We start from the raw sequence: 14,394 nt of genomic DNA on the forward strand, positions 1-14,394 counted from the left end.
ACCTACAGACTAGGTGGGGAGATAGTCATTAAAATAAATAACAGATAAAGGAAATGGCAGAGTGTGAGGTTATGTCCACAAGGACTAAGGGGCTGAAGGTGGGGTGCATATCAAAGGCTTACAGACCTTGTGGAAGAATGGGAAAATAGGGGAAGTGAGAGCTTAGGGAGGGCCTCTTGGAGGAGCTGGGCTCAACTCTGGTAATTTACTACCCAATTGTGAGGTGAGGGGCCTGCATTTTATGTGTGGGCAGGAAGCCCAGGAGCTAAGCCAGGCGAGCTGTAGTAAAATAGCTTATATTCCAAGATGTGAACAAAGAGGTTAAAAATAAGCGTGCACACCTTAGTCAGCGTGGTGTAGCACAGACCTGGGAGCCAGGAGGACCTGAGTTCTAATTTTAGCTCTGCCACTTGTCTGCTGTTGGGCCTTGAGCAAGTCCCTTCACTTCTCTGAGCCTCCGTTCTCTCATGTGTAAAATGGCGATTGAGACTGTGAGGCCCACGTGGGACAGAGCTGTGTCCATCCTGATTTGCTCGTATCCACCCCAGAACTTAGAACTGTGCCTGGCACATAGGAAGCATTCAGTAAATACCAGAATCTATTATTATTATTATTATAATCCATAATATTTATTGAACATGTACTGTATGCAGAGCACTGTTATAGACGCTTGGGAGAGTACAGTATAAAAGAGTTGGTGGACACAGTCACTGCCCACATTGAGCATACCCTCTAGAAGGGGAGACAGACATTAGTTTAAATTTTGGACATGTACGTATGTGATGTACGTACATCGCTGAGGTTGGGCTGAATAGTCAGTGCTTAATGACTGTGAGCCCGTTAGTGGGCAGGGGTTATCTCTATCTGTTGCCGAATTGTACATTCCAAGCGCTTAATACAGTGCTCTGCACCTAGTAAGCGCTCAGTAAATACGGTTGAATGAACGAATGAATAAAGGGTACAGATCCAAGTGCACAGGTGAGCAGAAGGCAGAACAGGTAGGGGAAGTGAGGGCTTAGTCGGGGAAGGCCTCGTGGAGAAGATGCGATTTTAGTAAGGCTTGGAAGGTGGGGAGAGTGGTGATCTTTCGTACGTGAAGGGGGAGGGAGTTCCAGGGCAGAAGGAGGACGCAGACAAAGGTTTGGAAGTGGGGTGGATGAGCTCGAGGTACAGTGAACTGGTTGGCGATAGAGGAGTGAAGTGTGTGGGCTGTGTCTTAGTGGGAAATCAAAGAGGTGAGGTAGGAGGGGGCAAGGAGATTGACGGTTTAAAGCTGATGGTAAGGAGTTCTTGTTTGAAGCGGAGGTGAATGGGCCACCGCTGGAGGTTCTGGAGGAATGGGGAGATGTGGACTGAACCTTATTTAATTTATCTATCTATCTATTTATTTTTAATAAAAATGATCACCCCAGGGACTCTCCCTGAAAAGAGGTCTTCCTGGATCTTAAAGAATCGGAGTACTTCAATATTGGGTGGGAAAGGAAGGGTGCAGTAGGCTTTAGATAGGGTCTGGGCAAAAGAAATAAGGCTAGCTAGAGGGAGAGAGAGAAGCACGTGCTTGAAATCCGGTGAGTCTCATTGAGGCAGGGAGACTGAGATAGAGGTAGAATGAGATAGCTCAAGAGTGGAGAACTTTAAATCCAGGAGAAAGGACTATGTCTGATGCAAAGATGGTGTGATAGAGGTTTTCCAACCCAGAAGCCACATCATCTACTGCTCTAGGGAGGGCTGCATTGGGGAGGAGCTGGAATCAGCAGTAGGGTACCGACCCTGTTAGATTGTAGTCTTTAACATTCATTCATTTATTCAATTCAATTGTATTTATTATTTATTTATTTATTTATTTATTTATTTATTTATTTATTTATTTATTACTGAGCACCCTGCTCTCCACAAAGTAACCACTCAAATACCACTGAGTGATCAGGATAATTTTCCTCACAAACAAGCAATCACTGAAAACTCACCTGAAAAGATATCTCATTATTCCTAAAAACTCGTTTGAAGAGCTATATCGGAAAAATTGGACATTTTCATTTCTTCAAAGAGAGTGGTCAGATTTGAGACATTTATGGATCCCCATATATTTGTCAGAAGGGCATGGGTTCTAATCCCTGCTCTGCCACTTGTCTGCTGTGTGACTTTGGGCAAGTCGCTTCCCTTCTCTGGTCCTCAGTTCCCCCATGTGTATTTAGTATTTAAGTATTGCTTCAGTTGTTGCTCTCATGAAACTTGGGTGGCCTTTGGTGGTCAGATTGATACCTTGAATCTTCAAGCCAGTTAGTTTCTTTGAGTCAGGGCTGGTTCATAAGGTGACCGTGCTTTTGTTTTAGTTATTGTTTAGTTTTTTATATACAGCGAACTTCAACCAATTCCCCTAGAGTGAACCCCACAGAACCCCACGATAAGGAAAACCTACTGTTTAGTTACTCACCCCCACCATATGCTTCTGTCTACCCCAGTGCGTAGTACTGGGCCAGGCATAAAGTCAGTGATTAACAAATGTCATTTGCATGAACACAGCCATAGAAAGCCGGACAGGAGACTCAAATTGATTCTGTGCAGGACACTAACAAGCTTTTAAGGTACCTTTAGACAATCTACACCGTGACTTAATTCCCCCGGGCTATACAGTAAAGTGTCAATGACTCAGATGCCTGACAGAAATAACACCCAGCCACATACAGGCTGAAGCTCAACCACATTGATCCAGTTTCTTCTTCATCAGTTATCATCATTGGTATTTGACAGCTTTCCGTGTGCAATGCACTGTACTGAGCACTTGGGAGAGGGCAATCCAACAGTGTTGGGAGGCACGTTTGCTGCCCGCAACGAGCTTACCACTTAGTTTCCTTACAGCCATTTCATTTCTCTAGGTATTGGTGAATTTGTATCTCCAGCGCCATGAACATACTCGCAACCATCCTTGACAAGCGCTTAGTACAGTACATTGTACCAAAAGAGGTGCTCAGTAAATGCTGCCGTTGCCGTTACTATTACTTTGTTGTGGTAGTTTGGATATTACAAGTGCCAGGAGAATATTGTTGTTTAATCCGGGACGTGCAGCTAGGGTAGGCTGGCATAGCATCCAACCGGGGCTCAATTCCCCACGTCCCCCAGAAAGTGGTCAGGCAGAAATCTCCGTGGACAGCAAAGTGAAAGGTTACACTTACCTCAATGATTTTTCAAGGAAGGGAAGCGTGAGCGTGAGCATGAGAAACTATTTTACTGGCAGAAGCAGTGAGACACCAGGCAAGAGCAGATCTGGGGAAAAATTTAGGTGCAAATTGGAACAGACGAAGGATGATTAAAATCAACATCCCATACTTCATCACTCCCTTCTGTATCGCCTTTGTACTTGAATTTGCACCCTTTTTGCACCCCTCCCTCAGCTCCCAAAGCCCCATAATTTATTTCTAGTGTTTGTCTCTCCTTCTAAAAGTTTAGGTGCAAATCGGAACAGACGAAGGATGATTAAAATCAATATTCCATACTTTTCTTCTCCTACTCCCTTCTGCATCGCCCTTGCATTTGAATTTGCTTCCTTTTTGCACCCCTCCCTCAGCCCCCAAAACCCCATAATTTATTTCTGTCGATCTCTCCTTCTCGACTGTAAACTCTCTGTGGGCAGGGAGTGTGTCTACCATACATTCAGTCCATGTCTCCCCACTCCTCTATTATACTGTACTCTCCCAAGCGCTTAGTACAGGGCTCTGTACGTAGTAAGTGCTCTCAGTAAATAGATTGATTATTTGAGGAAGAATACTGGAGAGTGGATACCTGAAGGCCCAATCCTGTGGGGGTCAGTCTACTGTTCAACTAAATTTTGATTTAAGAGAAAGGGATTATACATTAAAGCATTGCTGTACTGCAAGTGTTATTGACTTTACAGTCAATAATCAATAGTATTGATTGCATGTCTGCAGTGGCAAAGAATGCTACAAAGCAACTGGGTGGGTACAGTAGACCAAGTAGACATTCCATTGCTCGAGGCGTTTCACAACCTAATGGACCCAAAATAATGCGCAGCTAGAAAATAAGAGTAACTGTAGCATTCGTTAAGCACTTGCTATGTATCAGACACTGTAGTAAGTACTGGGTTAGATGCAAGATAATCAAGTTGGACCTAGTCCCGGTCCCACGTGGGACTCAAGTGCGGGTATTGAATCCCCATTTTACAGATGGGGAAACTGAGGCTGGAGACGTTGTGACTTGCCCGAGGTCACACTGCAGGCACGTGGTGGAGCTTCTCTAGACTGTAGTTCCGTTGTGGCTAGGGGACGTGTTTACCAACTCTGTTGTATAAACTCTCCCAAACAGTACGGCACCCTGCACACAGTAAGTGCTCGATAAATACCATTGATTGATTGAGGGACCTGGGTTCTGAAGCCGGCCCCACCACTTGTTTGCTGTGTGACCTTGGGCAAGTCACTTAACTTCTCTGTGCTTCAGTTACCTCATCTGTAAAATGGGGATTAAGATTGTGAGCCCCATGTTGGGACACTGACTGTGATCAACCTGATTAGTTTGTGTTTACCTCAGCACTTAGTAGAGTGCCTGGCACCAAGTAAGCCCTTAACTACCCTTTAACTACCAGAGAAGCAGCGTGGCTCAGTGGAAAGAGCCCGGGCTTGGGAGTCAGAGGTAATGGGTTCTAACCCCGGCTCCGCCGCTTGTCAGCTGTGTGACTTTGGGCAAGTCACTTCGCTTCTCTATGCTTCAGTGACCTCATCTGTAAAATGGGGGTTAAGACTGTGAGCCTCACGTGGGACAACCTGATGACCTTGTATCACCCCCCAGCGCTTAGAACAGTGCTTTGCACATAGTAAGTGCTTAAATGCCTTTATTATTATTATTATTTATAAAAAAAGAATGGAGTAGGGATTAGAGCTCAGGTCTTCTGACTCTCAGGCCTGGGTTCTTTCCACTAGGTCACACTGCTTCAGATGGTTTCAGGAGCTATCTTAAAAAAAATCTCTCTGTGTACACACACACACACACACACACACACACACACACACACACACACACACACACACACACACACACACACACACACATATATATATATATATATATATATATAGCAAGATTGGAAAGTCCCTAAATTCAGAGATTGTCTACTAATTCTTTTGTGCTCTCCCAAGAGCTTCGTATAATTCTGTGCACACTGATGCTCAGTAAATGCTACTGATTGATATAACTTCCAATTTCATGCTTCCCCAATGCTTAAGTTGTTCTTAAGATATATTTGTATGTTTTTCTTTCAGTAAAATGAGAAGTTATAGTTTAGTAGTGGCAGGGTAGAAGAAACTGAGAAAAGTTTTGCTCACTTTTCTCTTCCCAATTGCTCCCCTGGCTTGCTTCAACTGCCATCTCTAGGCAAGTGATTCCCAAGTCTACATCTCCAGCCCTGACCTCTCTCTTTCCCTGCAGTCCTGCATTTCCTCCTGCCTTTAGGACATCTTTCCGGGAAGTCCCACAGGCACCTCGAAGTAAATGCGTTCAAAAGTGAACTCCTTATCTTCCGATCCAAACCCTGTCCTCCACCGTCTTTCCTGTCACTGTAGTTAATGCGCTATACTCCTTATCTCACAAGCCCATAAACTTAGCTCGGCCCTCTACTCATCTCTCATCCGCCCGTATATTCAATCTGTCACCAAATCCGGTCAGTTCCACCTTCACAACGACACTAAAATCTGCCCTTTCCTCCCCATCCAAACTGTTACCGTGCTGATCCAAGCACTTATCCTATCTCGTCTCGACTACTCCATCTACCTCCTCGCTGACCGCCCTGCCTCCCATCTCTCCCCACTCCGTACTTCATTCTGCCACACGGGTCAATTTGAGACAAAAACATTCAGTCCATGTCTCCCCTTTCCTTAAGAACCTCCAGTGGCTGCCCATCTACTTCCACATCAAACAGAAACTCCTTCCCATTATAATAATAATAATAAATAATGTTGGTATTTGTAAAGCACCTACTATGTGCAGAGCACTGTTCTAAGAGCTGGGGTGGATAACAGGGTAGTCGGGTTGTCCCACGTGAGGCTCACAGTTAATCCCCATTTTACAGATGAGGTAACTGAGTCACAGAGAAGTTAAGTGACTTGCCCACGGTCACACAGCTGACAAGTGGCAGAGCCGGGATTCGAACCCATGACCTCTGACTCCCAAGCCTGCGCTCTTTCCACTGAGCCACGCTGCTTTAGAGCACTCAATCAGCTCACCTCATCCCACCTCACCTCACTGATCTGTATTCCAGCCCAGCAAGGACACTCCACTAGCGCCGGTTTATTCACTGTGCCCCGATCTCGACTATCTTGCCGCCGACCTCTTTCCCACATCCTCCCCCTAAGCTGGAACTTTCCCCCTACCCCCACAAGTGTGCTGGACCACCACTCTCCCCACCTTTCAAGTATTGTTAAAGTCTCATCTCCTCCGAGAGGCCTTCCCCGATTACCCCCTCTTTTCCCCAGCTCGCTCTCCCTTCGGCGGCATCTGTGCACCTGGATCTGTGACCCTTGGATTTGATATTCACCCCATCCCCAACCCCAGAGAAGCAGCGTGGCTCAGTGGAAAGAGCACGGGCTTTGGAGTCAGAGTTCATGGGTTCGAATCCCGGCTCGGCCACTTGTCTGCTGTGTGACTTTGGGCAAGTCACTTAACTTCTCTATGCCTCAGTTCCCTCATCTGTAAAATGGGGATGAAGACTGTGAGCCCCACGTGGGACAACCTGATTCCCCTGTGTCTACCCCAGCGCTTAGAACAGTGCTCGGCACATAGTAAGCGCTTAACAAATACCAACATTATTATATGTACATATCTTTAAATTTCTACTGTATAAATGTCTGTCTACCCCCGTAGACTGTAACCTTGTTGTGGGCAGGGAATGTTCTGTTATATTAGTGTGTTCTGCTCTCCCAAATGCTTAGTACGGTGCCCTGCACACGGCCCTCAACAAATATGATTGATTGATTATTTCACTTAATGTCTGTCTCCCTCTTAGACATGTTATGATCAGGGAACACGTCTGCTGGTTCTGTTGTATTCTTCCCTCCCAAACACTTAGGATAGATTTTGAGGTGGAGTGGTTGGAGATGGGAACTGACTTGGGTGTCCAGTGTTTAACATGGAGCAAAGAGGACATAAATGAAACTCATTTCTGGGAGCTACTTGCAGTTCTCTGGAGGTCCTGTTTCTCTGCCCCCCCTGCCCCCGCCCCAAAAACACACAAATCAGGTGAAAATGGGGATTCTCTGACTTCCTATTTTGTTTTCCGTCTTACAAAAATTCAGGAATGTAGCATGATGTGAGCATTGAAAGATTGAGTTGGATGGCGGTCAGTGTTTAGGCTCCAGTCCTGAGAAGTTACCTTTTTTAACTTTGTCATTAAATATCAATTGATAAAAGACAAGTTAGATTCATTTGTGCAGGAAGAGAGATTGTGGGAAACATAATGTTAAATTGTTTTAATGATTATATTTTTTAATTCCCAGGAGCTTCTTGGAGATTTAAAAATTGATTCCTGAAGAGACACAAGTAAGTTCCATAGTAGTTATTCTGGCTGATTTCTTTGTGAGTCAAGGATTAAATTCAGTATTTTTAATTTCATAGTTTTTAAAATTTATTTTTCTTTTCTGGCTTAATGGCTAATCACTTTTGGCATTGTAATAGTTGAAATTTTCAATATCAGTTTTCTCTTTCTTCCCTTTCTGTCTCTTCAGTTTTTACCTTTCATCGTTTTACTCATTGTTTTGACTTGTTTTGAACTCAAAAAGCCCTGGATCCAATTTCTGTACCCTTTATCAGGTACTAGGTCTTTAGCTTAAGTTGTCTAGGTTCTCACAGGCTGTCCCTTGTGGTAGGTCCCTTCTCACAGTGGGTTTAGGAAGAAGGACATGGGAAAAAAACCCTCTTTTGACTTGAGTGGTTCCCTTTTCTTTTTTTCTGTATAATGATTTGTTTTCATTTTGGTCAATATGAGTTCTTCTGAAATACTTACTATTAAGCATGAGATATTGCTTTTTTTCCCCCAATGTTCTAGATTAATTTACCCTAAACATTAAAACTTGAGTAGTTAAAGGAGTTTTCTGTAGTAGAATTTTAAAAGCCTCTCTTTAGTTATGGTGGTGGGTTTATTGTTAAAGAAAAAAAAGGAACACTTGAAACAGAAGGGAGTGGGCTGTTGAAATTGTGGCTTATAACAGGACTTGGCCATAAGAAGTATTTTTTAAAATGTTTTCTTCTCCACCATTCCTAGTCTTCCTTAACCTTTATCAATTCTAAAGTATGTATATACGTATGTATTTTAATGTTTTTTTTAAGTGCATACTGTGTGTCAGGCACTGTGCAAAGCATCGATAAATACAAGGTTGGACACAGTCCAGGTCCTGCACTGGGCTCACAGTTTCAATCCCCATTTTACAGATGAGGTAACTGAAGCACAGAGAAGTTACATGACTTGCCCAAGGTCACACAGCATTCAAGTGACTGGGTCTGGGATTGGAACCCAGGACCTACTACTCCCAGGCCTGTGCTCTTTACACTAGGCCACGCTACTTCTCTGCCATGGCTGTTTCATCTGTGTCGAAACTCCACAGCTTTAGATAATAACATATAGGTTTTTTTCTTTAAATTCTACCGTTGCTAATTACTGGAATTACTATTGAAATGGAAGCTTACGCTTTTATCCCTCATTATTTATATCATCAAAGATGTTGGGTGTTGATGTGCGGATTCTTGTCACATTGCAGAAATAAATTAAAGCCTACACTACAGATCTGATGTTGTCGACAGTGCAGCTTAAAAGGATAACTTGAGAACATTATTTTTAGTAGGCCGTCATAGCTGTTATTTTTTTCTAATAACATTTACCCATGTACAGTTTCTATAGGTCATAAAAAGATGTCCCTTCCCCCCACCCCCATGAGAAGCATTTCATGTCTACAGTTGCCTGTATGATGACATAAAAATTATAAAACATTAAAAACCCATAAAAAGTATATTAGGCTATAACTTACATCTTCATGTGACCTATATCTTCCTGAGAATTGAGGAGGGCCTGTTATGAAAGGTTTTAAAATACCCTAAAATGGAGGATTATAAAATGGATTATGAAGATGGAAGGTAGAAGTCATTCTTCCTGATGGAAGAGCTGAGGAGCTCACCCTTTAAACTTGGTAGGAATGATCTCCCCTCCGTCTTTTAGGGGATTCGCTTGTTTAAGCCTCTTCCATTGTTTCCCAGGCCTTTTTCCAGGTCACTTTAAGGCAGTACTGTCCAAGCCATTTTGATCAGAAGCACCCAAACCCACCTTCGTATTTTCACGATAATCTTTCTCCTGCAGTACAACTGGACAGCTCCATTATACTAAATTATATTTCGGTGTGGCGGATTAGTATAGAAAATCTCGGCTAACAAAGCAACCGAGGCCATCCACGGTAGCCAGTGAAAGCTGCCGTAGCCATTTATCTGTGGCTCTTAATGTGATTCACAGGTTTAGCCAGAGACATAGTTTTTTCCCCTTAAGGTGTCTAAAAAAATCTTCCCTCTTAACAAAAGTTGGAGCTATTACCTTACAGTTTCATAGGAACTATCATCTGGCTGTCACAGTGAGTAATGACATCTCATTAAGGCAACACAAAAAACCCCCTCAAGCCATGTACTCAGCAGATCTGTCAGATTCTGATGGAATGAGAGTCAAGGCTGGTGAAAAGAAACTCACCTTCTAATCCGTCTATCGATGTCCATTTCTAAAGGAAAGCTTGAGGTGGCCATTTAGCCTTGGTATTGACTGCTCCCTGGGCCAGAGAGAGGTCGGAGGGAGACTGAGGGACGGAGACTGGGGCCCGGTAGATGGAAATGGGAATGGAGAGCTCGCTGTACTTGGTTTTTAGAGAAGCAGCGTGACTCAGTGGCAAGAGCACGGGCTTGGGAGTCCGAAGACGTGAGTTCTATTCCCGGATCCTCCGCTTGTCTGCTGTGTGACCCTGGGCAAGCCACTTAACTTCTCTGTGCCTCACTTATCTGTAAAATGGGGATTAAAACTGTGAGCTCCATGTGGGACAGCCTGATTACCATATATCTACCCCAGCACTTAGAACAGTGCTCGGCATATAGTAAGTGCTTAACAAATACCATAATTATTTTCATCATTATTAACCGCCCTTGCCTCTAACCCGGCCGGGATGTGTGAACGGAGGGTTAGGATGGGGTGGTCGGCGTGGAAGAGAATGAGGAGAAGGAAATGAAAGATGAGAGTGGGAATAGTAAGAAAGGATAGTTTTGAAGATGGAGATCAGAAACAGTGGCAAGTGGCTTGGAAGGCAGAAAATGGTAAGAGTAGGGTGGAGAGAGGGGAATAGAGTGAGGGAAGGGAAGAGAGAGAGAGAGAGAGATTTTTAACTCCTTACTAAGTGCCAGGCACCATACTAAGCGCTGGGATAGAGACAAGCTAATAGGATTGAACACAGTCCATGTTCCACATAGAGCTCACAGTCTTAATCTCTATTTTAAAGTTGAGGGAACAGAGATACAGAGAAGTGAAGTGACTTCCCAGGGTCACCCAGCAGACAAGTGGCGGAGCCGGGATTGAACCCAAGATCGTCTGGCTCCCAGACCAATGCTCTATCCATTTGGCCACACTTCTGAATTCTCTCTCTCTCTCTCTCTCTCTCTCTCTCTCTCTCTCTCTCTCTCTCTCTCTCTCTCTCTCTCTCTCTCTCTCTCTCTCTCTCTCTCTCTCTCTCTCTCTCTCTCTCTCTCTCTCTCTCTCTCTCACACACACACACACACACACACACACACACACACCCCAATTCTCCCCACCTCCCTCAAAGACCCACCCACCTGCCCATATGTGCCCCAGAAACCGACAGACATTTGCATTCTTCCCACTGCATTTCCTCTACAGTCCACCGTAATTGTGCAGTCCTCCCCTCAATATTTGGCGTGCATGCATACGATCCCCTACCCAAATATGCAGGGCACACAAACGAGCTTCAGTGTGGAACACTCATTGAATGACACAAACATAGATAGTCATGTTCGTAGAGGCAGTGATAGAACAGTGGCAGAGTCAGAAGATCGTAGGAAAGCAGAGCCAGAAAATGAAAACTGCACAGGGACCAGAATGAGATGCCCATTATGTATTAAACCTAGGCAAAGTGCATATTTCTGCCTCTTTGTTCTAATTTACTTGGAGTAGCTCCACAACTCCACTGCTCTGTTGCCTGTTTGGGGAAGCATTAGTGTAGGGAGACATAAAAAAAAGTAAAACCAGTGTTCATCTTTTGTTCAATGTACTGCACTTGCCCCAGGAAGAATTATTTGTAATTTTCTTTCAGTATTAAAAATGGTTTACTGCACAGAGGAGGCAATGGTAAACCACTTTTGTATTTGTACCAGGAAAACTCTACGGATACGCTCCCGGGATGATTGCAGTCGGCTTTGGGTCGTTCTGTGAGAGATATGTCCATGGTGTCCCTATAAGTCGGAGATGACTCGACAGCATAAGACAAGACAAAATTAAAAGCTTCTTATCATAAAGTCTGAGATTTTGTGTTTTTACTTTTCACTGTAGTGGCATACAGACGAGATGAAATGTGGTCTGATGGACGGTATGAGTATGAAAGACTTCCAAGAGAGCGACTACCTCCGCGAACTCACTCCGAGGTAGGTAAACTACGTGATAGAAACCTTTGTCATTGTAGGTCGTATTTCTTAGAAATAGTATACCTATTGAGTGCTTCCTGGGTGCGGAGTACCATATTAAGTACCTGGGAGAGTCCCAGTCAGCGGAATCAGAAGACACATTCCCTCCCCACAGGGAGCTTCCAGTCTAGAGGGGGAGGCAGACAGTAAAATAAATAAATTATGGATCTGCACATAGATGCTGTGGGACCGAGGGTGGGATGCCTATCAAATGCTTAAAGGCTACAGATCCAAGTGCTTAGGTGATGCAGAAGGGAGAGGGAGTAGGGGAAATATGAGGGCTTAGTTGGGGAAGACCCCTTAGAGGAGATGTGATTTTAATAAGGTTTCGAAGGTGGGGAGAGGGATCGTCTGTTGGATATTGAAGGCGAAGGGAGTTACAGGCCAGAGGGAGATTGTGGGCCAAGGAAGTTGACATCCAGAGAGATGACATCGCGGTATAGTGAGTAGGTGGGCATTAGAGGAGCGAAGTATTGGAAGTTCTCAACACAAGATGTCCTCTTGGTATTTAAGCACTTACTATGTGACAGGCACTGTAATAAGCACCGGGGTGGCTACAGGCAAATCGAGCTGGACATAGGCCCTGTCCCACTGTCTCAAACCCAGTTTTCCAGATGAAGTAACTGAGGCCCAGTGAAGTGACTCGCCCAAGGTCACACAGCAGACAGGTGGTGGAGCCGGGATTAAAACCCACGACCTGACTCCCAGGCCCGTGCTCTACTACAACATGCTGCTTCTCTGTGTGAGATGTAATAACACGACTATCTGAATTAGTAGTAATAGTATCTATTAATGGTTTACAGTGCGCAGAGCCCGGTACTAAGCATCGGGAGAGACTGTACAGGTGGTCCCTGTTCCTTGGAAAGCTCACGGTATTCACACCCTGTTTCAGCTTTACAACTTAGCAGTTTCATCTGTACAACACTAGTCTTCTTTACGGCACCAGACCCGGGGGCTCTCGACACCTGCGAGGAAATGGAAACACAATTTTAAAAGCTGTGGTTGGGGGCGGAATGGGACAGAAAGGTTAATAATAATAATAATGTTGGTATTTGTTAAGCGCTTACTATGTGCCGAGCACTGTTCTAAGCGCTGGGGTAGACAGGGGAATCAGGTTGTCCCACGTGGGGCTCACAGTCTTAATCCCCATTTTACAGATGAGGTAACTGAGGCACCAAGAAGTTAAGTGACTTGCCCAAAGTCACACAGCTGACAAGTGGTAGAGCCGGGGTTCGAACCCATGACCTCTGACTCCAAAGCCCGCGCTCTTTCCAGTGAGCCACGCTGCTTCATAAGGTTAAGAGGGCAAGGTGGGCTGAGTGGGAGAGGCAAGGGGGCATAGGTGAAAATGGGGGGGCAGTGGGAGGAGAAGGGCCGGGGAAAATCATCGGGGACGGTCAACACACCCATTTTTCTTTCAGTGAACTTAGTAACCCTATCATGGAATCTCTCTGACTCCAGTCGATTAACATTGCTCTTTTATCTCTGTTACTCTTCTATAATTGAATCACTCTGGATCATTTGGGTAGACAATGAAAGTTTGGAATCAACTCCCACTTGTTCCTCTGAGAAAATGAATTCCGACCTTGTTTCAGATCGATGCACTCTTCGGACTCAAATCATGTAAAGTCCAAGGACTTTCTGAGATACAACTGTGCAGAATTCTGGGAAAATCCATTTTGGAGGCTCTTACTGGGCTCTGTTAGCGATGAGGGTAGTTGACGTGGGTAAAAGAGGCAGATGGGACATGGAAACGTATATCAGGTTGGGGAAGAATAGTCCGACCTCGCACTGCCCATTGGACATTTCCATTGGACATTGGACTTTTTGGCCTGGGATGGGGAAAGTCACTCAACTCTGTGATGACATCAGTTCTCCAGAGTCGGTGAATAGAAAGAAATGGGGGGCCAGCAGGGTTCATTTCCTTGAGAGCAGATTGAATCAGGGATTTTGAAGGCTGTTTCAGTATTTCTTACAGTGGGGCCTAGCCACAATGAGAACAAAAGGACTAGGCCTTTGTTTGACTATTGCTGTGGATGGGGAAAGACCAGTCTGGGAGGGGCTGACTAGAGAGGAGAGGAAGCCTAACTCTCCCATTGTGTCGAGAAGCAGAAAGGTCAGGCTGGATCCTGGGACAGATAGAAAGGCTGTCCCATGAGAACTGGAGATAGGGAGAACCCCGAGGCAGGTAGGGTCTGGAGGCCAGAGGAAAGACTGGCTGAGCCCCCACCCTGGAACTGGACTTTGCTCTGACTTCAGTCCCCTCAGCTGTAAAATGCGAATTAGTACCGCGAGCCCCATGTGGGACGGCGACTGCGTCCAACCCGATTATCTCGTTTGTACCCCGGCTCTTAGAACAGTGCCTGGCACGTAGTAAGCGCTTAGCAAATACCACAATTACTATTATTATTATTATTATTGTTCTTTGGTTGCCTCCTTCTTCACTTTTCACTTTTTTATCACCACCTCTCCCTTTTTTATCCTTCTTTCCCATTCCTCCCTGTTATGTTTTTCTTAGAGCACTCATTACCACCCTTCCCACCACCCTCCACACGGTCTCTCTCTCGCTCTCTGGCTTTCTCTCTCCCGCAATCTTTCCCCCCCCCTTTCTCCTGTGCTCTCTCTGTTTTTCTTTCTACTTCTGCTTCTCTCAACATGGGAAAACAAGGGAATTTTCAA

General features: G+C 44.9%; 1 protein-coding gene across 3 annotated transcripts in view; it reads left to right on the plus strand.

Moving 5' to 3' along the window:
* The window catches only part of PPHLN1 (periphilin 1), a 145,111-nt gene that overhangs the window by 14,476 nt on the left and 116,241 nt on the right, over positions 1-14,394 (plus strand). For all 3 annotated transcript variants that reach the window (XR_003755904.2, XM_029054673.2, XM_029054667.2), the window contains 2 exons: positions 7,500-7,542; positions 11,585-11,676. Coding sequence is in view for 2 of the 3 variants with exons in the window: in XM_029054673.2 (XP_028910506.1) it covers position 7,542; positions 11,585-11,676 (93 nt within the window). In the remaining variant the exon portion in view is untranslated. The remainder of the gene's footprint in view (positions 1-7,499; positions 7,543-11,584; positions 11,677-14,394) is intronic.

This window comes from Ornithorhynchus anatinus, chromosome 2 (assembly GCF_004115215.2).
Source record: "Ornithorhynchus anatinus isolate Pmale09 chromosome 2, mOrnAna1.pri.v4, whole genome shotgun sequence".
Classification (NCBI taxonomy): Eukaryota; Metazoa; Chordata; class Mammalia; order Monotremata; family Ornithorhynchidae; genus Ornithorhynchus; species Ornithorhynchus anatinus.